Source organism: Bison bison, unplaced genomic scaffold, assembly GCF_000754665.1.
Source record: "Bison bison bison isolate TAMUID 2011002044 unplaced genomic scaffold, Bison_UMD1.0 scf7180017864032, whole genome shotgun sequence".
NCBI classification, from domain to species: Eukaryota; Metazoa; Chordata; class Mammalia; order Artiodactyla; family Bovidae; genus Bison; species Bison bison.
Window position 1 is genome coordinate 2,932,970 of NW_011494604.1, and position 24,292 is coordinate 2,957,261.

Sequence of the window (24,292 nt, forward strand, 5' to 3'; positions counted from 1 at the left end):
CTCTGCTTCCGAACTTCCTCATTGAAGCTGTCCACTCTGTCCGTGAGAGGCAGCAAGTGGCGGAACCCAAAGGAGGGGACACAGTTTGGGAACAGCTTGTAACTAGAGAGAAAGAGGACAAGAGTCACGTTTCCTTCATTATCTTAAAATCTTAAACAACAACATACTCTGTGCCTTTACTGAGTGCTCTGAGTGGGACCAACGAATACTCAGCCACCTACCAAGTGCCCCTGGGACAGATACACGGGGGACAACAGAGCAGTAACAGCTCCTACCTCCCAAACACAAGTCCTAATCAGCAGGAAAGACAGCATGCATTAGGCTGTAAATGCATGAAATGGACAAACAGGTCAAAAGAAGCGGAGGTAACGATGGGCTTCTGCAGTCTGAGGAAGATGCCACAGAGGAGCCCTGACATGCGCCTTGAAGAGGCAAGGGCCTGGAGCACGGGCATCATAGCCTCAGCAGTGCCTAAGGAAGGGGGTGGGGGCGTTTTGGGGCTGGCGAAGGCGGGCAGTGTCAAGGGATGGCAGAGTGACTTTACAAAACCAGCTTCTCACATCCACTTTGCTGCTGTCACATGATAAAAGATCACATAACCTCTCCTGTCAACCCACTCAGAGACAACCAGGACACGCTGGCACATGAGCAAACACTAAATGCAACAGGAATGAAAATGCCCTTCCTGCCTCCTCATTCATTTATAAATATTGGAATGATAAACTGTCAGCTCTCCCAGATGCATGCAAAGAGAAATCATTTAGAAGCAAATCATCTTGAAATGGAATATTCTATCTGGAAATTTGGAAAGAGGGAAGTATCACATCTCAATAGAAGGCTAATGCCATATCTCTCTCCTGAATATTCATTGGAAGGACCGATGCTGAGGCTCCAATACTTTGGCCACCTGATGGGAAGAGCCCTCTTGTGGGAAAGGACCCTGATGCTGGGAAAGATAGAGAGCAGAAGGAGAAAGGGACAACAGAGGATGAGATGTCTGGATGGCATCACTGACTCAATGGACATGAAAGTGAAAGTGAAGTCGCTCAGTCGTGTCCAACTCTTTGCAACCCCATGGACTGTAGCCTACCAGGCTCCTCCGTCCATGGGATTTTCCAGGCAATAGTCCTGGAGTGGGCTGCCATTTCCTTCTCCAGGGGATCTTCCCAACCCAGGGATTGAACCCGGGTCTCCTGCATTGTACACAGACACTTTACCGTCTGAGCCACCAGGGAGTTTGAGCCAATTCCAGGAGATGGTGAAGGACAGGGAAGCCTGGCGTGCTGCAGTCCACAGGATTGCAAAGAGTCAGACACAACTTAGTGACTGAACAATAACGAAAAACAACTCTCCGGAGTGTTGGGTGTTCTCATCTTCAGTCCACAGTAGAGATCCAAGTGGCCCCATTCCTGGAGGAAGTTAGATCCCAACCATAGCTGCAGGAGTGTCAGTTGGGCACACAGCCAACAGAATAGGGTGAGAGGCTTGACACCGCTTCCAGGAAGGTCCACTAGATACAGGGGGAGAGGGAAGAGTAAATACAAGGCCCTGCGGCAGAGGTGAGCCCAAGGGCGGAGGGCGGCCAGCGAGACCGTAGGGCTGGGAGTAAGAGCAAAGATGGGCAGTGAGGCAGCTGGGCGGCCAGCTGGACAGACTGTGCAGGTCTGTGGCCATGCTAAGGAAGCTTCTCTTTCAGAATAAAGATGAAAACCAAACTTAACAGACAGGCACAAGGGGATGGCTTCATAACCCAATCCAAGCCATGTGCATGAGAAGGGAAGCCGGCTCAGGACCTAGCAGCTCCTGCCTAATTGCACCTTGAAGGGCAGCCAGGGCAGGTCTGAGAGGCTCCCCTCCTCCACAAGAGGCAACCCTGGGCTTTCTAAGAGGCTGCCCCATTCCTCTCAGGTCCTTCAGTACCTGCTCCATCAGTCACCAGCTGCAAGCCAGCTGTGGATGGTCAACCCCACTGCTGTAATGGCTGTGGTGCCTCCCGGATGAGGAGAACCATCAGAGGCTGTCCCTGTTTGCCTTTCCTTTGTTTTACTCCCTCTTCCTTCCACCTAAATCTTTCCCCACCCCTTGTGTTTGCACAGATCAAGCTTGTCTATAACCCATGACTCCAGGCCATCCAAACTTTATATTCCCATTCTCAGCTGGCCATAAAGAGAAAGGTCACGGAAATTGCATTCCCAGCTGGAAATAGGAAGTGAGCTGAGAAATAGGAAGTGAGTCCCACTGTGGTGATCTGGCAAATAGAGGGACCCAGGAGGGAAAAAATGTACACAGACTCTTCCTCGCCCTTGAAGCAACTTCACCCTGTGCTGTGCTGGCCCATGGTTGTGGACTACGGGTATTTACTGCTATGGCTGATGGGGTTGGTTGAGGAAGGGAGGAGAACAGAACAGCAACTGCTGTTCAATGAGAAAACCAGAAAAGCTCAGCTAAATCAGCATTTTTCACCTTTCCCTTCCCTTCCTGCAAAGGACAGTTAAATAGATACATTTTTACTGCAGATAATTACTATTAATAATCAGGAACTAGAGAATGCATTTACCAGAGAGAAGTCTTCACTGCAGAGAACTTTATTACAACCAAATCAGAGGCACCTCTTAGAGAGGAAAACAGCGTTGTCACACAGGCTCTGTTGAACGTCTCTGCAGTCACTGGAAAATAATGTCACCTGTGACTAGTTATTTTCCCCCTGGGAGAGCTGACTGAGGAACCTGAAGATCTGGGTGTTCGATGATCTTGTGTCAGGAAGCCCACCCACCCCCCAACCTGTGTCTCTGCTGTAGGACCCCAGATTGAGGGCCTACTAAATTGTTACTAAATTAAGGATGATGAACCAGGAAGATGAATAAAATATATATGCTTAAAGAGCTTGGGGGCGCATGTGTGTATAAAAAGTGAATCCCATTTGAAGACATTAAATCTAGGCAAATCCAGAAAACACTCTAATGCTTCAGAACAATAATACTGTGGACCCTGGAGCTGACAGAGAAAGACCTCCCCTCTTCTTCTAAACAAAGAGAACTGCTGTGTAAAAATCTAATCTTGAAAAATGTTAATATGTAGCCAAGACTGGAAGCTTCGCAGGGAAATCCCAGGTGCCAGGAACGGAGAAGAAAGCACTGCACAAATGGACGGACTTAAGAGTAGGTGGGAAGTAGTGAGCAGGAAAAGCAGTGAGCAGGGATCTCGTGGCAAAGGGGCCCTCTGCCGCCCCACCATGGCATGTTGTCAGAGAGGCTGAGACCTGGGCCCCTTTGCTGTAGTGCTGCAATGCTTGCACCTGGACACATCTCTCCTCAAGCAACAAAATACAAAGAAACTGTGCAAGACGGAGCGCATGTGCAGCTGGGGCAGACTGGACAAAAGATATAAGAGTCCAAAAAACCCATCTGCCACTTTTGAAGAGCCTGGAGTAAAAAAGCAGAGGGTCAGGAGCAAAAGCAGGGTACTACACATGCCCCCTTGCATGCAATACCACTGAAGGGATGGGCAGACCACCTAAGCCCCCCTCCAGCCCGACCCCTGGATGCTCCCCTACCCTCAGCCCATATAAGGAACAAGCTCACCACCACTCCCGGCTCCAACGGGGCGGGGGGTGGTGTGGGGGGACGGGAAGCAAGCAAGCAAGAGAACCTGTTGATCGTTCTTACTTGCCCCTGCTGCAGCAGAGACCTCAATAAAGCCTTGCCTGAATTTCTCGTCTGGCCTCTGATTAATTTCTATTGCTTAAGGAGGCCAAGAACCCTAGTTGGTTACACTGGGTTGCTTTTTTATAATATTTTTTCATAACCTTCTGATTGTTTTTTCTCCCTAATAAAATCCCATTCTAGTCTTTGGTATTTCTTCCTTCTTCTCCTCAATGTTTTCAATATGAGAGTCTGGGGCTTGGGGCCAGGTTCTATCAGGGATGATGGACTTCAGCCACACAGGGTCAAGCATCGGAACAGGGTTCTCTGCATAAAGCTGTGGGCCACGAAGAGTTGCCCTGTCACTAAAATTAAAACCAGAAAAATTCCAGCCCCTGGCTTGGGAAAGAAGCAAGGAAGATGCACTCCAGGGCCAGGGTGGGATGAATCACCCACAAAGATTGTAACCCCAGGCCTGAACAAGTCAGAATTCATTACTTATACAAGGAAGGAACCCCCCTGCTGAGAAACAAAACAGGAGAACTAGTCCCACAGTGAGACTTGGAGAATCCTGGAAGCAGGGAACAAAAAACCACCCTGCAGGGAAGCCAGCATACCTGGGACATAGGATCCCCTGATGGAAAACAACCTCTTCTAAAGAGGAGCTAAGGAAAATGTTACAGACCCTATGAGAAATGAACCACCATGAAGGAATGTAGCAAATGCAACCAACTGAAGGATCTTCAAGAAACAGATAGCACAATGATCTAAAGCACTTTAAAACAAACATATTTAAAACACTGAGGAGAAGAAGGAATAAATACCAAAGACTAGAATGGGATAGTATTAGGGAGAAAAAATAATCAGAAGGTTATGAAAAAATATTATAAAAAAGCAAAAGTCTGAAAAAAAGACAAAATATTGTCACTCAAATTCAAAAATGAAACTTCGGTGCATGAATTTAAAAACTAAAGAACAAGGCACTGGCACAAAAACAGAAATATACATCAATGGAACAGCATAAAAAGTGCAGAAATAAGCCCATGCACCTATGGTCAATTAATCTACAACATAAGAGGCAAGACTATACAATGAAGAAAAGACACTCTCTTCCATAAACAGTGCTGGGAAATCCGGACAGCAACATGTAAAAAAATGAAATTAGAACATTCTTTAACTCCACACACAAAAATAAACTCAAAATGGATTAAAGTCCTAAATATAAGACCAGACACCATAAAATTCTTACAGGAAAACATAGGCAGAACACTCTTTGACATAAAACTGCAGCAATATCTTTTTTGAGCTGTCTCCCAGATTAATGGAAATAAAAACAAAAATAAACAAATGGGACCTAATTAAACTCAAAAGCTTTTTTTGCACAGCAAAGGAAACCATAAATAAAATGAAAAGTCAGCCCATGGATTGGGAGAAAATATTTGCAAATGATGTGACCAACAAGGGATTAGTCTCAAAATTTACAAACAGCTCATGTGGCTCAATATAAGACAACAAACAGTTCAATCAAAAAATGAGAAGACTTTGGGGCTTCCCTGGTGGCTTGGTGGTAAAGAATCTGCCTGCCAATGTAGAAGACTCGAGTTCGATCCCTGGTCTGGGAAGATCCTACATGCCTCGGAAAAACTAAGCCTCTATGCCACAACTACTGAGCCCATGCTTTAGAGCCTGGGAACCAAAACTACCAAGCCCAAGTGCCACTACTGCTGAAGCCCGCATTCCACGGCAAAAGAAGCCTGGACACCGCAACTAGAGAGTAGTCCCTGCTCACCACAACTAGAGAAAAGCCGAAGTAGCAACGAAGACCCAGCATAGCCAATAAATTTAAAAGAGAGAGAGAAGACCTAAACAGACATATCTCCAAAGAAGACATACAGATGGCCAAGAGATAGCGTATGAAAAGATGCTCAACATCATTAATTATTAGAGAAATGCAAATCAAAACTACAATGAGATATCACCTCACATAAGTCAGAATGGCCATCAGCAAAAAATCTACAAACAATAAATGCTGGAGAGGATGTGGAGAAAAGGGAACCCCCCTACACTACTGATGGGAATACAAACTGGTACAGCCACTATGGAGAATGGTATAGAGGTTCCCTAAGAAACTAAAAATAGAAACACTATGTGCTGTGCTGTGCTTAGTCACTCAGTCGTATCCTGCTCTTTTCGACCGCATGCACTGTAGCCCACCAGGATCCTCTGTCTATGGGGATTCTCCAGGCAAGAATACTGAGAGGGTTGCCATGCCCTATGACCCAGGATTCCCACTCCTATGCATAATCCAGAGAAAAACATGGTTTGAAAGGATGAAGGCACCCCAATGTGCACTGCAGCGCTGTTTGCAATAGACAAGACATGGAAGCAACCCACACGTCCATCAAGAGATGTGTGGTGCATATATATATAATGGAATATTACTCAGCCATTAAAAAGATGGAATAATGCCATTTGCAGCCATATGGATGGACCTGGAGATTATCACACGAAGTGAAGTGAGACAGAGAAAGACAAATTGCATATGCAGCAGCAGCATGGCACACATGTGGAATCTAAAAAAAAAACATATGAATGAACTTACTTACAAAACAGAAACAGACTCACACAGACTTAAGAGTAGGAGCTTATGGTTCCAGGGAAGGGGGGAGGGGGGGGAAAGGTAGATTGGGAGTTTGGGACTGACATGTACACACCGCTATATTTAAAATAGATAACCAACAAGGACCTACTGTATAGCACAGGGAATGCTGCTCAATATTCTGTAATAACCTAAATGGGAAAGAATTTGAAAAAGAAGAGATGCATGTATAGATATAACTGAAGCACTGTTCTGTACACCTGAAACTAACACAGCACTGGTACTCAACTATCCTCCAATATAAAATAAAGATTTTTTTAAAAATTGAAGAACAAAATGGTAAACTGGAAGACATTTTCTATTATGCAGCTAAAGGAAAGAAAGAGAGAGAAATTATGGAAGAAAACTTAAGAAACATGATGTTTAGAATGAGTGGCTCCAACACACATCTAGCAGTGTCAGAAAGAAAACGAAGAGCATCAGAGGAGGCAATCAGATGTCCGAAAACCTTCAAGAACAGAGCTGTACTCTTGAATTAAACAAGCAGAGCAAGCTCTACACAACGCAAATAAAAGTACTTGAATCCAACCTAGTCACACTGGAGTGCCTATCTGTATAGGACATGAAAAAACAGGGAAATATTAAAAGTTACCAGAGAGAAGGAAAACCATTAGATGGACAGCAGACTTCTCACCAGCCACAGAACATTCTAGAAGATGATAAAATAATGCCTTCGAGGTGGTAAAGGAGTACCATGACCTCTTGGAAGAAATACAAAGGGTTAAGGAAAAAAATATAAACAATAAAAGACAAAATGTCTTATCTCATTTGCAAAGATTTTTAGATATGTACTTCCCCTGTTTGTGCGTGGGCGTGAGAACATTTAACAACTCTTTCACAACTTTCAAGTATACAATTATGTATTTCAAATACAGTATTGTTGACTACCGCCACCACACTGTGTATTAAAGTTCCAGAATGTATTCACCTTATAACTGGAAGTCTGCACCCTTTGACCAACTTCTCCCCCTTTCCCCCACCCCCAAATCCCCAGCCTCTGGCAACCGCCACTCTATAGTCTGTTTCTATGAGCTGCTTCTATACCTCTAACAAAAGAAAAAGGTTCAGAACCAGAAATACCAGGCTGGATTAATCCGTCAAATCCTGTATCAGTGAATATGATGTGACTCTTCCCAAGGACACTATTCCTATTACCCAGAATAGTATAGGAACACAGTATTGCTAATACCCAGAGCTGCTGATTAAATTCAGAAATTCTGATTAAAGAATTAAACAGTTCTTTAATCTGATGATTAAACTATTTTTTGTTTTTTCTTCTTATGGCAGCCCTAGTACTACTGACTTCAGTTCTGGCATTTCTGGTTCATTCTAAGATGGGAGAAGATAAGTCTAGGATTTTCATCCTTTGGCAGAAACATCTGGAGCAGGAGGAGGGACACACCTTAGGAAAGCCCCATGAGAAACTGGTTCTCTTCTGAGATGTCCTGCACAGGTGGTCAGATTGTTCCTCCTGACCCCCATCTCCCCAGAACTTCCCAGGGGCTACTACTGCTGCTTCCAGCATCATAGGGAGAAAAACCTACAGAACGTACCACTGGGGGAGAACACTGTGATCTTCTTTCCGCGTGAGTGGAAGGAAAAGAACAGACAAGGATCCCAGACAGCATCTACAGAGCCAAGCACAGAACTCAAGATGAGATAGGGAGACAAGAGTACAGCCATTCTGGAACAGAACTGAGCGAAAGGCCTTGAGCAAGTGGGCTTCACAGGCCAGAAGAACAGCGCCTAAAAGCTTGGGCTTCTGAGACAACAACTAAAGACCCACAGGCATAAAAGACGAGCTCCATCTCTGTACATGAGATTGTCTGTACATGGCTTTCAAAAGACAAAAGTGGAACCATAAAACCACCACCTAGCAGAATTGCCAAACTCCCAGTTCCCCAAAAGATATAGATAAAACCTTGACACACATTCCTAAGTTGTTTTTGCAGGAAGCAGGCCCGCCCCGCCCCCTCCACAAGCCGAAAACTGCTGACTGCAGGCACACAGAGGGTGATGATGCTCAAAATTTCACCCTGATGCCAACCAATCTAAGAACTGAGCACAAGCTCATCAGGCAAACCACAGCCCCTCTTCCCTCACACTGCTTTTAAAACCCCTTATCAGACAGTCTTTGGGGAACTGACATTCTTTTCCACCTTCTTTCTTATGCATAAGCTATCCTTTCAATAAAAAGCTCTGCTTGTCTAAGAGTCTTATGGGAGCAACATTTGTTTCTATGGCATTGCTATCCAAGAATCTAGAGAGGGCCCAGTAACAGAACCAGTGAATGAGACCAGCTGGGAGACAAGAGGGAGAGGTAGGGACTGTGGCAGCTAATAACATGTGAAACCAGCCTGCTTTACCAGACCTCCTAGTTTTTGGAGAAAACCTAGAAATCCTGGCCATTCTTTGTTAAATCTTTTATCTTAATTGTTGGTAACTAATTCACAGTGCCATTGACACTTAGGAAAGCAAACAAAGCCCATGTACAGGCTGGATCAAGGGCAGAAACAGCTGCCTACATCCTCTCGCTCTGTTCTCTCCGAGAGGTGGCGGGAGATCTCCGAGGACACCCAGGCGACAGCAGAGTCCACTGCCTGGATGCAGGACATCTATCTCAGCCTGCTCACTGATTCAGGGAGCAACTCCCTCAAGTGCTGCCCAGCTTAGGCAGGAGGGATCTGCATAGCTCAGATCTGATGTTTCCTTTCAAACCCCCATTCTTTCACCGGATTTCCTGTCTCCCAAGCAGCCTGTCAGTGTGCCTTGTACTCACTGTCAAAACTTCTGTCTGCAGTTGGTTCTGCCTTCTAGGGCTTGGAGAAGCAGCTCTGAATGAGAGTGTAATAACCTTGAATACTCAATGCTGAGGGCCCCGAGCCAGCCCTTCATCCTCTGCCAGCTTCCAATCTAGCATCTGACAGTTTGCCGATGGTCCCCAGAAGAATCGAAGTACAGACACACCCTGCCTGTCCAGAGACAGGGCCCAGCCAGAGGGCAGAGAGGAAAAGCAACAGAAAGAATCACCATTCCGGATGAACTGAAAAAACTTTTGATTAAGATGCTGTTGCTCCTGGCAAGTAACAGAACTCCAACAAAAAGATGTGGCGCAGGGGACTCGGGGAGAGGACCAAAGTAACAATAACACCACAGCCAGCAGTGGCCAGGAGGAAGCCAAACCCCGCAAATGAGGACACCTAGCACCTCTTCATGGTTAAGGCGCTCAGAATTTCATCTGTATCTAAAATTTGTTTTTGTTTTCTCCACCACTGTGTTATTGCAATCCCCGGAGAAGATCTAAGAAGATCTGGAAGCTAACTTCCAGAAGAATGTACAGAGGGATGAAGGTTTCAGAACACACAATACCAGCATAACTATCACCTCGGCCCTCCCCCCACCCAGCCCAAACCAGACCTGAAAACTGTTGAGGCTGCCGAACGGGAGCCAAGAGGACAGACAGGCTCAGGGGCTTAAGAACAGCCCCTTCCCTTCAGGGAAAGTCAAGGAAACAAAGAATCAAAAGACATCACAAGATGCCTGAATCCCTGAGTCACCCCTTGAAGAAGAGCTGCAACAGAAAGTAGCTCTTCCGAGATTCTGTACAAGCAAGAAATAAACTTTCATTGTGTTGAGCCACTGAGATCTGGGGATTGATTGCTTATTACTGCAGCATAGATAACATGACCCTTATGCAAGTGCCCTGAAGGCTGGGTGGTTTGGGAATGGGTATTGGACTTCCCTGGTGGCTCAGACGGTTAAGCGTCTGTCTACAATGTGAGAGACCCAGGTTCGATCCCTGGGTTGGGAAGTTCCCTGGAGAAGGAAATGGCAATCCACTCCAGTACTATTGCCTGGAAAATCCCATGGACAGAGGAGCCTGGTAGACAGTCCATGGGGTCGCAAAGAGTCGGACACTACTGAGCGATCTTCACTGTATTATTACTGAAACTCAAATAAAGCAACTGTGCAGTGGTGTGATTTGGACGGGGTAAAAATAAGCATTAATGGAAACAGACTCTGGAAGTAGTTCATCTTGATTCATATTCCAAGTGTGGATAGATAGTGCTAGTCCCTCAGTCATGTCCGACTCTGTGCAACCCCATGGACTGTAGCCTACCAGGCTCCTCTGTCCATGGGATTCTCCAGCAAGAATACTGGAGTGGGTTGCCATTCGCTTCTCCAGGGGATCTTCCTGACCTAGGGATTGAACCCAGGTCTCCCACACTGCAGGAAGATTCTTTACTGGTTGAGCCACCAGGGAAGCCCCTTACTATTTGTATAATCTTGGGTAAGTTATTTATTCTTTTTAAGCCTCACTTTCCTTATCTTAAAACTACAGCTCATTTCTACTTTAGAAACCTCAAAAGATTGCTAGGAAATTTAAATGAGACAATCCATATAAGGTATGAAGTACAGTGGGTGCCTGACACTTAGTAAGAACTTAAGTCTTACCTATTCCTTATCTAGTAACTGTTTTGGGGCCTCAGATGCCAAAGCCTAACCAAAGCTGAATATGGAGAAGAGATAAGAAAAAGTTGAAGGTTATCACTCATTGTTGTCACACCACATAGTCTTGCCATCTGAACAAACCCACCTCACAGAGGTTGTGTTTGGAAGAGATCCTCCATCTCCAATACACAAATGTACCAGGGCAGAAACCTATTCATCAACTCATTTATCTCCCTACTGTGCACAGCCAACCTAGCTCCCAGCCTCCCTGTAGAACCCAGTACTACAGAAACGAATGTAGGAGCAGAGGCCACTCTCTTCCGGTCCAGAGTATCCTCCTAGGAGCAATCCTCGAGGCACGATGACCTTACAAGCCACACATGAACCAATGGAGCCTGGGTCCCAAGTCACTGCTTAGAGGACAGGTACCCACTGATCAGGAGACCCATTTGCCCTTAGATGAGTTCAAAAAATAAACTTCCATCAAGCTTGAGTCACTACATAATTTTTTAGATTTGTTCATTGCCATAGTTAGAAACTGCTGTTCTCTAATAATGTGTCAAATCTTTTCTAATTCAAGTACTTATGTTAGAAAAAAAAAAAAATCACACTTATAAAGGGCAGGGTTTTCATTTTGTTTTGTCAAGGTAATTATAGTTATTTATATAAACAATAGGAACAGACTGAATTCACTCATTCCAAACACCTGAGTTACTCTAAACAAGGGGAAAGTTTAAATTATTCTGCCTGCTCCGGATTATCGGTGTCCATCACTTCCTGAGAACACTCTCTAAAATCTACTAATGTAGAAAACACTGCTGTGTCAGGCAGGCAGGAAAACAAATGAGCTATCATCACTGTAGTGTTACGCAACCTTGTAACAACTTCTTTCTTCTCAAGCAGAGGGAGAACAGAGCCAGAACATCCTTCAGCAAATTTGACACCTAAGCCAGGTTCCCTCCCCCACCCAGATATGACCTCCCTAGGCCTTTCTTTAGGGTCAGTCTTCCTGCTGAACCATTTCTCCATCCTTAAATACCCAACAGAAGGGTGGTTGTCACTCACCCAATGCATGGGTTGGTCTGGTACCTCGGCGCTGTGTAGGAGAAAGGAGAGATGTTCTTGTCTACGAAAGACCCAAACCCCAACCGGAAGTTGCTGGTGAGCTTCCTCATCTCCTCAGCTAGCTTGGTGCCCAGGCTCCGGATGTTTTCCAGGTCATCCTTCATGGACAGAGAGAGGTCCATCAGGTAGTACAAGTCCACGGGATAATCCTCCACCTGTCGAACCTGCAGCTGGAATGCAGTCTTGTCACCTGTGCCAACCGAGAGACCATGCGTGTTAGAGGTAGGTCATCCAGTTTGCTGGGGCGGAAGGGATGGGTTTTGCTTTCAAAGCCGGTCCACCTGCGACTTTTCTTTAGTGACCGTGTGCCTCTTGGAAGACATCTTTTTCCTGGAAGCAGTGACTGATGGATACGGGTGCTAAGGATGCAGCTCTAGGTTCTCCTCTTGCTCACATGGGGTCTCTGTGACCCCACGGACCACAGCCTACCAGGTTCCTCCATCCATGGCATTCTCCTTTCGCACACATGGGGTCTCTGTGACCCCACGGACCACAGCCTACCAGGTTCCTCCATCCATGGCATTCTCCTTTCGCACACATGGGGTCTTTGTGACCCCACGGACCACAGCCTACCAGGTTCCTCCATCCATGGCATTTTCCTTTCGCACACATGGGGTCTCTGTGACCCCACGGACCACAGCCTACCAGGTTCCTCCATCCATGGCATTTTCCTTTCGCACACATGGGGTCTCTGTGACCCCACGGACCACAGCCTACCAGGTTCCTCCATCCATGGCATTTTCCAGGCAGGAGTACTGGAATGCATTGCCATTTCCTTTGCTAGGGGATCTTTCCCACCCAGGCATCGAACCCAGGTCTCCCGTATTGTAGGCAGATGCTTTACCATCTAAGCCACTAGGGAAACCACTCTTTTCACACACAGGGCTCAGCAATTTTTAAGGAAACTCTTTAAGAATGAGTCTCCTTAGCAGTGTTCTGTTTTCTCAGCAAAAACAACTTTAGGTAATTGGTGGATAGTGAATCAGACAATTCCATGGACACAAACTGGGTGGAAGTAGTCCACCTACCACATGGGTGGGAGTATGGCCAGGAGACTATAAAGGTGTGTGTGAAACAGAAAACAGGGAAGAAATGAACAAAAGAAGGGTACAGATATAAGAACTCAGGTGGCAAGAGAGAGGAGAAGGCAAGAGAAAGGGGGAAAACAAAGGTGGTTACTTAAAATACCCCCACAAGGGCAAAAATGTTTACGCTTATATTGTGTCACCTATTTCTACCTCTCTAGCCATTTAGCAAACAATAGTATTTAGTTCTAGGGCATATTTGACATTGCAGACACAAACCATTATCATAAATTATCTATAAATAGGAGAGTATTACAAATTTTAGCACCATCAAAAAGAAAAGGAAAAAAAAAAACTATTAGATTTATCTACAGCTATAAGAGAGAAAACGGTTTTTGGTTCTATAATAAGACAGTCAACAGACAAAGGAAAAAGAAATTGATTCAGAGGAAAAGAACAAAGAGAAAAAGGCAGTGTCTGGGAGGCGTGGCCTCTGCAAGCTTGCCCCACGGGCTGTGCAAAAAGGCCCAAGTCAGCGCAGTAACTGGGGAATGCATGCCAGGACAATGATTCTTCATCATTTCATAACCTCTAAAAACACACTGTTCAGACATAATTTCAAGAAGTAAATCCTACCAGGTGATTCTATCTGCCATCAAAATTATTAGCCTCCCAGAGACACCAAGAGATGTCTTTGAACTCTTTGCGTAGAACTGCCCACACACGTTTGAAATGTGGATGTACTCTCTTGTGTTCAGAGGTGCAATGTCGAAGGTGACTTTGCTCCCACATGAGGGTCCACACCTCATACGCCCACAGAGACATTTCAGAGGAACCAATCTTTCACCTCTAGCTGACAACCAGTGGGTTGAAGCCTTCTTGAACTTGCAGGATGGGAGACCCAGTGGTCTGTTCTCCCTCCCCTCCTCCCATCCCAGACGAGGCATACTTCATTAATTAGACTGTGAAGAATCTAAGGACCCAAAGATTTTAGTCCAAATTCCAGCTTTGCCCCTCAACTAGGGATGCCACTCAAATCTCCATTTCCTTAACTGTAAAATGGCAATAACGGCACCCAGCATTAAGTCTATGAAGCACTCGCGTGGGAAGGAGTCTTGCAAGCAGTGAAGGCCTGCCCAAATGCAGAATGATTACTATAATTACCACTGTAGCCTGAGTGGCGGAGCCCAGCCTGCTTCCCCTGACTTGTCCTTGCATGTGCTGCTCAAGCCACCTGGAGATTGATGTAGTTTGGGCTGCCTGTTGGTATGAGTCTATTTTTAAAAAACCACTGGAGTCTGACTCAGAGGAATGTTCGAGATTTCTTCCAGAATGAATTCCGGACTGCTACAGTATTTGTCTCTGGTTCCCATGAGGCAGAGAGAGCAGCTCTCAGCACACGGCCCCTCCCATCCCTGGATGCCACACCACAGTCGGGGAGGGGCGGCGGCCTGCGGACATGTCCCCTCCATCCAAGCCTATGACCTCTTTGCAGGGTCTTCTTTGGTTTTCTGACCTGTGCCCTTCCCCCAAGTTCCCAGCTTGGGATCTTCTTCTTTAATCCAGAATCTGCTTCCACCTTTGGGGGGATTATGACCAGTTAACAGATGAGCACTTTAGGACCAGGAAACAGGGAACCAGCTTGGATTCATGGAGGCTGGGAGGCATCCACGGGAGAGAAGTAGACACTAGCCTTGGAGAGCAAGAGCCAGGTTGGAATCCAGACCTTGTCACCAAGGATTCCAGACCTCAGGCTCCTTTAAACTTGCTGCCCAGTTTCTAGATCAGTAAAATGGGGAAGATGTTCATTACTGTGGGTGCGGAGGAGACTCTCTCTATATATATATACACACACATATATATATAAAAACACTGTACAAATGCTTCTATGCAAGAAAAACTTCAACCCCAGGTCCCCTGAAAGTCAATTATTAAAGCAATTTCCTGTGGGGCTAAAAAGAGAGACAGAACATTCTGCCAAAAACTTGAGTGTGAATGGCTAACAGCCTTCGGTATTATACTTAACTCCAAATTTTCCAGACATGAAGGCAAACAGAGAAACAAGATGTGATACATAGGTCTCTCTGTATGCAAGAGGTTCTCTATTTTGAAGTAAGAAATCTATTGCCAGTAAATTCTAAGAGAAGCTGATCACTAAAACACACACACACACACCCCTCCCCAAAGGGAGGCTGCAAATGCTAAAAAAAAAAAAAAAAAAATTTCTCTCCAAGTTTTCCAAAAATGGAGGAATATATGAAAAAGGGTTAAATCATTAATGTTCAAAATAAGGGTTTACGGCTATCTTATCTATGCTGGATTTTAAATGCTACAAACTCCTCACTAGTCCTTGACAATAATGGAATTTCTGTCAATGTAATCGAGGAAGAACCTTTGTCACAAATTAAAAGGGATGTTGTCTATAAACTTAAATTACACATATTGGCCCATCTCAGGGAACCCTGCCTCCCAGGTACCATTGCTTATCTGCTCGAAAGAAACATCCCAACCAGGCTTACCTGTGAATGGCTGCAGGAAGGAAGAAATTAAAACATCTCCTTTGAAGCCTGCTGGGAACTAAGCCTTTGCCTCCTCTCCTTTTAGTATAAAAGTTAAAGCAAAAGTCGCTCAGTAGTGTCCAACTCTTTGCGACGCCATGGACTATACAGTGCATGGAATTATCTAGGCCAGAATGCTGGAGTGGATAGCCTTTCCCTTCTCCAGGGGCTCTTCCCAACCCAGGCATCAAACCTAGGTCTCCCGCATTGCAGGCGGATTCTTTACCAGCTGAGCCATTAGGGACGAAGCCTGAATTCTAATTCAGAGAAGATGCTTCTCTGGGACACTAGTCCACCATCTCCTTGGTCTGCTGGCTTTTTGAATAAAGTCATTATTCCTTGTCCCAACAACTTGTCTCTTGATTTACTGGCCTGTTACACAGCAAGCAATATAAGCTCGGACTCAATTAACAGCAGATTTTGGAGGGACTGACACTTCTGGACCAGTTCTCAGCGTGGGTGCTAAGTGTGGGAGTTAAGCTACAGTGTCCCAACTCCCTGATGAGGGAGCCCCAGGGTTAGCTGACTGAAGGTGAAGCTGCTGCTGCAGGCCAGGGGCACCTCCTGCCAGGAGAGGGTCTGGGGCACCTTTTCCATCTTTGAGTACACTTCTGGAACCAAGTACACTTGAAAGGGAAAGTGAAGTCACTCAGTCGTGTCCAGCTCTTTGCGACCCCATGAAATGGAGCCTACCAGGCTCCTCTGTTCCTGGGATTTTTCAGGCAAGAATACCAGAGTGGGTTGCCATTTCCTTCTCCAGGGGATCTTCCCAACCCAGGGATCGAACTCTGGTCTCCCGCATTGCAAGCAGACACTTTACCATCTGAGCCACTGAGACACACTCAATAATACATCCAGCCGCCCAGTTTGGCACCACCCGAGACGTTAAACCAGTCGCCACCTCCTGTGAGTACAGGAGGCTGAGACCCGGGCTCACCTCCACTGTGGGCACTCAGTCTGTGCCTGTCTCTGGTGACACCAGCCCAGCCCACACGTCCCCCTCCTCCCTGTCCCCGTAAGACCCCTACAGGTTCTTCTCCCTGTGTGGCTGTCACCCTCTTCTCTGGGGCCAGTCCACAAAATCCCCGCCTTGGGCCCAGCAGCAGAATCAGAGAAATAGGATAAAACAAACCCCAAAGTAAAGCTGATCACCTCACACCTGTGAGGACACGGCTACTCCTGCAGCCCCTCTGGTTCCTCCAGTTTCCAGTTCAGCCAGCCTCAGCTGTTTCTGCACAGAACTCATGCCACTGCTTGGCTCCTCAGTGTAGATTCTCCCTCCATAATCAAGTATCTACCAGCATTGCCTCTGAAATGTACTTTTAAAGCTTTCTTCTGTCTTCCCTCCAACAAAAAGTGAAAAGTTATTTTTCCTGGGAACATATACCAGATGACAAACATTCCCAGAAAATGAACGTAGAGAATTCTAGCAACAACTTTTGGTTTCCCTAAAACTGACTCGTGTTCAAATATTTTAGACAAAGTAGCATCTAACAGATAAACACTCTCACTATCCCCATTGCAAGTAGTTTTTGATTCCTTAAAATTATACTTCTGTGCTAGAAATTGAAAGAAACGTTAAAATCAGCTACATTATAAATGGACTACAGCTGAACAGGGAATTAGGGCCCCAGCACATAACTTCTAAGACTATCACCCAGCTCTCTGCTCACTGAAGCAGAAGGCAATTAAGACTCAGAATTAAATCCAGACCCATAATGAAGAATTGCCTCCCTGGCCCAGAACAAGGCTGGGTGCTGCACCAAACGCTACTCCCCCTCCTCAGAATTCTGACTCGACAGATGGAACTATCAGAAGACGTTATTAACCTTTACAGTACCTGACGCCAAGCAATTAGGGCTCAGCATTTTTAGTTTCCTTGAAAATAATCTTAGTTTGGGCTGCTATAACAAGTACCATGGACCAAGTGGCTTATAAACAACATAAATTATTTCTCACAATTAACAACAGTGTAAGACCAAGACTAGGCCAGTGTGGCTGGGTTCTGATGAGAGCCCTCTTCTGGGTTTCAGACTACAGACTTCCTGCCGAAGCAAGCAGAAGAACCCTCTGGGGTTTGGGGGGTTTGTTTTTATACCACGAATCTCATTCATGAGGGTTCCAGCCCATTACCCAATCATCTCTTAAAGGCCCCACTTCACTTCTTAATACTATCACATTAGAGGGTTAGGATTTCAACATATGAATGTTGGAGATACAAACATTCAGCCCACAGCGAAGCACTATCCACCCATCATCAAGTGTTTTTAAGTGTGTGCATTGTCAGTCTGGGGAGCAGACGCAATATCCAAGTCAGGCACGTGCCATCTCCAATCAGAATGTGAGAGTGGGGAGAGAGGCAGTGTACACAGGGATGGAAAGAAGCCCATCTCAAAAGCAACCCATCCTCTGCAGTTAACAGTACAGTCCCAGGGCAGTTTCCTGGCTCTGATAATGCACTCCAGTTACGTAACAAGTTATCCTTGGGGAAAGCTGAGACGGGTACACAGGGACTCTCTATTATTTTTGCAACTTCTTGTGACTCTAAAATTACTTCAAAATAAAACATTTAAAAAAAATGCTTTAAAGCTGCCAATCAGAGGTCATTTTTTAAGAGACTAATGGACTGAGGCAAATCAAGACTTAAGTAAACCCTTTCTAATTGCTCCACCCCTAGCTTTTCACCATTTCAGTATGCTTTATTCTAAAGTTTATGTTCTTTCTTAGGGATTTTATGTTCTTCATTAAGGTTTTTTTTAAGATTGTTATCCTGACATACAGTTTCCAGGATTGGAAACAGAATGGAAAACATGATCTTGTGTTTATACAAAATCTTGCTTGAAGTTTGGCAGTCCCTCAAAAAGTTAAACACAGAATTACCATATGACCCAGCAATTCCACTCCTAGCTATACACTCAAGATTATTGAAAACATATGTCCATACAAAAATGCGTACATAAATGTTCACAGCAGCATTAGTCATAATTGTCCCAAAGTGAAAACAGCCCCAAATATTCATCAACTAAAATGTGGTATATCTATACATATACAGTGGAACATTATTTGGCCATAAAAAGGAATGAAGTCCTGATACATGCTGCAGCATCAATGAATCTTGAAAATATTTTGCTTAAGTGAAAGAAGCCAGACATAAAAGACCACATATTATGTGATTTAAATGAAATGAAAAGTAAGCAAAACCCCAGAGATTGAGAACAGATTAGTGGTTGTCAGGGGCTGAGTGCATGTGGTGGGGAGGGAGAGAATAAGGAGTATTAAAGGCTACAGGGTTTTCTTTTTGTAGTGATGAGAAAGTCCTGGATTCATATAGTGGTTATGCTGTACCACTTTGCAAATACACTACAAACCACTGAATCGTATACTTTAAAATGGTAAATTATACAGTATGCAAGTTATCTCTCAATTAAAAAACAAAATAAAATTTTTTAAATTCTACTTAAAAAAAGGGAAAATTGTTCTTTTTCTTCCAGGCTTATTCTGGAATAATAACCTTGCCTAGGTGAAGTGCCTCACATATAGCGCTGAAGCCTGTCCTTGACTAGTCTGGCATAAAGCTAATAAAGTGCTACACATTTCACTCAACAAACACCTATTATGAGGTCTGGGGGAGCTGGGCAAAGGAGACACAAAAGCATTTCTGAAAATACACAATGGAGAAATCAATCACTGCATACCTGAATGCCTTCCCCAGAGTCAGAGGGGCATTACCTTGAAATAAGTATGCACTTGGTAAACTGAAAGTGTTGCTAATTACAACACACTATTCTTCTCTTCCCCCAAACAACTAAATGTGGTATATCTATACATCTACAGTGGAACATTATTTGGCCATAAAAAGGAATGAAGTCCTGAAACATGCTACAGCATCAATGAATCTTGAAAATGTTTTGCTTTTGGGGTTTGCCTGTATTTCTCTTTATTAATACTGAAATTTTCAAAATTTTAAGAGGCATCATTGGCATCACATGTTTCTATATTTGAAAAAGAAACGTGTTCATGAGGTTCTAGGCCTCTAGGAATTCAGATTTTCATCAGGTCTCCTCCTCACTTTTCACTAATTTTCTTCTCCAATTCTCTATCTTCATCTCTATAGGCTGCAATGGGCTCTCCATTATTGCACCTTCTATAGGACCAGAGCTGCACACAGTCCTCACATCATGATATTGTATAAACACAGAATCATGGATTTTTATCTTCAATATTGGAAACTGAATCACAATGCTTAGTGAGAGATGTAACTATACCAAATAAGACTGCTTTCTTTCTTTAACTGAGTGTATGTTGACCTTTGTGCATAAATAAGCATTGCGCATAAACTGAACGTTATGAGGACTTTGCACAAGGAGGATCCCCTTATTCAAGTCATTTCTTTGGGGGCTGCTTCAAAAGCTAATTGACAACTCAAACCAAACAACAGTCTCTCTGCCTTAGAGCCACACCTTAATTCTCATTTTAAAAACTGGAATTGAAACTGCGACATCTTTGGCTTTGTGTGACCTCCAGCTTCTCCCTAAACTAAATCTACCCTCAAGAATAAGGATTCACCCCCATGAAGAATATTTCTTGGAGAGAGCAGCACAGGCTCAGAGCAATTCTAGATGAGGAGTTCCCAAAATAAAAACGTCCCTCAATGATGACCCTCAAACTCTTTTAGAGGTGTTAATTTTGGTCTTTGTTTTCAAAAACTTACTGAAAACGGTACACAGTAATATATACATCATAAACATATGAACAATACGAATACATAAATAAAGACAGAAAACCTAGCAAAAATGAAAACAGTGTTAAAGTGGATGATTTTTCAAGGCTTTTCTTGAAGTGCCTGTTACACAGTTTTTAAGATAAAAAGGAAAATACACCACTTATGTTAGCCAATAACCATTTTTATCATACGTTGTGCTCTGATAACTTACTAATCTACAAGGATGCCTATGTCCCCTTCTAGGTCAGAGCCCTTGACCTTGAGTCTGAATCAAAGATTAACGTGAGGAGAGGCGTTCGTCTTTCCCCAGAGGACACCATCAAACATCTGCCCACTCGGCTTCCTCTTTTCTACCCACTCGCACAGTTCTGTAAGGGCTCCTTTCTCTCTCTCAGCTCGGAACCTCACTAAAGGTTCCGAGTGTCCCTTCCAGTCAGATGACTTGTAAGAACAGTATGTTGAGCTAACCCAGCACTAAGCCCTGGGCTGTGCAGCAGTTCACACTGCTCTATGTCCAGCAGGGCCACTGACACCTTCTTTTGTTTCTTATTTCCAAGACAAGTCAGTAGGTGAAATGAGACATTCTCAAACACACGGTGACTCAGAGTCCTTTCTAACAACTGGAAGAAGCGTGACTGAATGCTTACGATGTGCAGGGCCACACTAGATTGTTTCTGAGATATGAGAATCTCTATCCAAATAGAGATGTGGCTGTCTCCAAAATCTGCATCTTTAGCCATGACTCTCTGAAAACAGTAATTTAAAGTTCTTACAGTGTATTTAAACAGAAAGTCTCATTTAAGCCCCTGAATAAGGCTATGAGGAATGAAGGTGACAAAGACCCTGAGATGCTAAGGAGTGGGGCCGCTTGCCCAGGGCCCCGAGCTAGAAACAGAGCCAGAACCCAAGCCCGGACAGCCAACCAGATCCCTCATCTTCCCACAGCCCCAGCCACCCCGAAGTCTCAACGAACCATCTGGAAATGGTTACTGCGAGTGGCTTCCTAGACAATGAGAAAGGACAAGAGGCTAAAAGTCAACGGGATTCGGGGGGAAAAGGCTGCCTTCTCTCAACAAGTGATACTTTCTAATTTGGCCATGTTCACATCCTCCCTTGATATCACAAGGGACCTCATGTGTGGAATATGAGGCGAGAAAAGCGGTGAGCAAGAAACCGTGAGCTGTGCAACCACAAGACCCAACACTGAACGAGGCTCGCTGCTCTGCCTGCGAGCCCTTGAGCACACAGCTCCTCGGGTGTAAAATTACGTTTGCTACCTTTGGGTAGGTCAAGTAATTAGCACATAGTATGTGTGCAAACTGTTAGTCCCCTTATGCCACCATCAACTCCAAGGCAGAGGTTCCAAGGTCATAAAGAAAAAAATACCTCTACTCAAGTCTGTCACTTCAGAATGCCACTGATTCAGATTTGCTGACAGGAAAAAATACTTTCTCCCGGAGGTAGCACGTTCCCTTAGAAACTTGCATGGACTAAGGAGTAAACATACCAGCATCCTCCCATCGAAAATAAGAACATTACTCATAACAATCAAGATGTGGAAACAACTGAAGAGCCCATCCATGGGTGGATGGATAAACAACTGCGTCTACACAGCCAATGGAAGACTATTCAGCTTGAAAATGGAGGAGATAGATACGTGCCACCTCATGGATGAACCTGGAGGGTGTTATACTAAATGAAATGCTCCAGTCACAGACAAATGTATTGGAGTCCACTTGTATGAGGTATGTGGAGTAGTCAAATTCACAACACAGAAAGTAGAATGGTGGCTACCAGGGACTGGGGGGCAGTGAGGAGGGGGAGAGGGACTGAGGGCTTAGCATTTAATGGGTTCAGAGTTTCAGTCTGGGATAAGAAAAAAGTTCTGGAAATGGACAGTGGTGATGGTTAGACAACACGGGGAGTACAATTAATGGCACTGACATACACACTTAGAAATGGTTAAAATGGCAAATTTTATGTTACGTATATTTCACAATTTTTAAAATAGCAAAGATACTCTTATTATCCCAAAGGCGTTGGCCCTCCCTTCCCGGGGTCTCAGCCATGCCTCCCATCGCCCTCCCCTGCCAGGCTTCTCTTCCCACCATCCTGAACTGGCCCACCCCAGGGCACTCACCGGGCCTCAGGGTCACCGTGACCTCCTGCGGTGTCAGCTGGATGACATCGGACCCCGCTGGGCTGGAGCCCTTGCTGCTGAGCGGCAGGCTCCGCAGAACCTGGGTGCTGCTGGCCGGGCTCTCGAACTCGCCACCACAGCCATTCCTGATCAGGTTCGCCTTCAAGTCACACCGGGAGGTGACCGACCGCAGGCTGCCAAAGTCCTGGAGGCACGGAAACAGGGGAAGAGGGCAGGGGGCAGTCAGGATGGCTCCAGAGCACCTCAGGCTGTGGATTCATCATCACCCCTCGACCACGGACCCTCTATGGTCCATTTCCCAAAAGTGGACAAGATGGTCACCCCCACCCCAAATGCTTCACGGAGTATTACGAGAATTAAATAATGAACTGACGTGCTGGACACGGAGGCATTTTGTAAGTTGTAAACACACACAGTAAAACATTTGGCCGCACTGTTATTTTAATGGTCAAAATGCTTCTTTAAAAAAATGTGCCTGTCTACCTGATAAGCGGAAGAAAACAACTGATATGGTCAAAAGTTGCATAACTAAAAATTTTGAAAGATACAAGTGGCCGAGTAGCCGTCACTCAGACAATATCCCAAGGCCAGTAGGTGCCCAGTAGGGCCTCTGCAAGAGTCAAGACCAGGAAGTCAAGGAGACTGTGAAGTATTTTTAAGTAAGTGAAACCAGATGTGTTGTTCTGAGCTTCTGTGATTTTGTTTGTTTATAACTGTTTTTTTTTTTTTTAATTTTGTATATTGAACTCTTGACATAACAGGAGATCTTGCCTGTCAACAACCTCAGGGACGCCACAATAAATATACATATAAATGTCTCCAAAAACACTTGTGGAACAAGCTGAGAAAAATGATTATTCTAGAAATTACAAGAGTCCAAAGCTGGGTTCTGTACAGTCAAGCTAGGCTCTGATAAAGCAATTCTGATGAAGCCGTTTAAAAAAACAAACAAACAAAAAATCACAGCAATAGGGGAAAGGAGAGGTACCGTCCTAAGGGCCTTACAGGTATGGATCTGCTGTCCTAAGCTGTGGGAAGCAGAGGTTGAATTACTGAATAGCTGTCCAGAGCTGAGAGGGCTCAGGGGCTGCTCAGAGATTACTTGGCAAAGGAATTTCTGAACTTCTTGCCAGCACACTGGGCCTTGCTGCCAGCTCCTCGAATCCTGAGGAACTGGTTGTCCTCCACCCAGTTCTGATTGTCAAAGTGCACATGTCTTGAGCAGACCCGTGCACATCCCCACCACCAGGCTGGTGAGGAAAGCATCTTCGGTCTCCCCAGAGTGATTAGTACCCCAACACCCCTCCCCTTGGCCTGGTACAGCCTGCATTCTGGAACAGACAATGTCACAGAATCAAACTGCTTCACCCTAAGTGGGAAGCAGCTGCATGATTCCTCATCCACAGCCTCAGCCATTTACGTCAGCAAGATCATCCTGTGATGCATGGACACCAGCACCAGCAATGAACTTCGTCCGAGCTGCCCAGTCAATCTGCTCAAAGGCTGCTTTTGCTAGACACTATCAGTCCCCGAGGGAGGACAAGTACAGAGCCACCTGCTGCTCCCCTGCTGGGTTCATCAGGAGACTTCCAGGTCCAGGACACACTTCCCAGACCTGAAGAGCTGACGGGCAGCCACAGACAGCCCATTACAGCCTTGTTTGTGTAGCTGGCTTTCCTGACTGCTCGGGGCTTCTTTATTTTCCAGGTTGTTAGGAGCAAAGCCCTCTTCATTCCCTTCATTGGTAACAGCTTTATTTCTCCTTAATGACATTCTTCAAGGTTGTGGCAAACCTTCACTCCAATGCACAAGGCCTCCTTGAAGTTTGCTGCGCCAGCAGGAAAGACCACGAACTCCTGGAGTCGGCCAGCACGAGCACCACCACTGACCACATAAAAACTGCCACTTGCAGGATGACTTTACAAGCGCCAAACGCGTCAGCAACGTG

At 45.1% G+C, this 24,292-nt stretch overlaps 1 protein-coding gene across 1 annotated transcript in view; it reads right to left on the reverse strand.

The window, feature by feature from the left end:
• Positions 1 to 24,292, reverse strand: part of ITGB5 (integrin, beta 5) — a 106,980-nt gene that overhangs the window by 76,170 nt on the left and 6,518 nt on the right. Inside the window, exons 2-4 of the mRNA XM_010834281.1 lie at positions 22,324 to 22,528; positions 11,818 to 12,067; positions 3 to 102 (exon numbers count right to left, since the gene is read on the reverse strand). Of these exons, the coding sequence (XP_010832583.1) occupies positions 3 to 102; positions 11,818 to 12,067; positions 22,324 to 22,528 (555 nt within the window). The remainder of the gene's footprint in view (positions 1 to 2; positions 103 to 11,817; positions 12,068 to 22,323; positions 22,529 to 24,292) is intronic.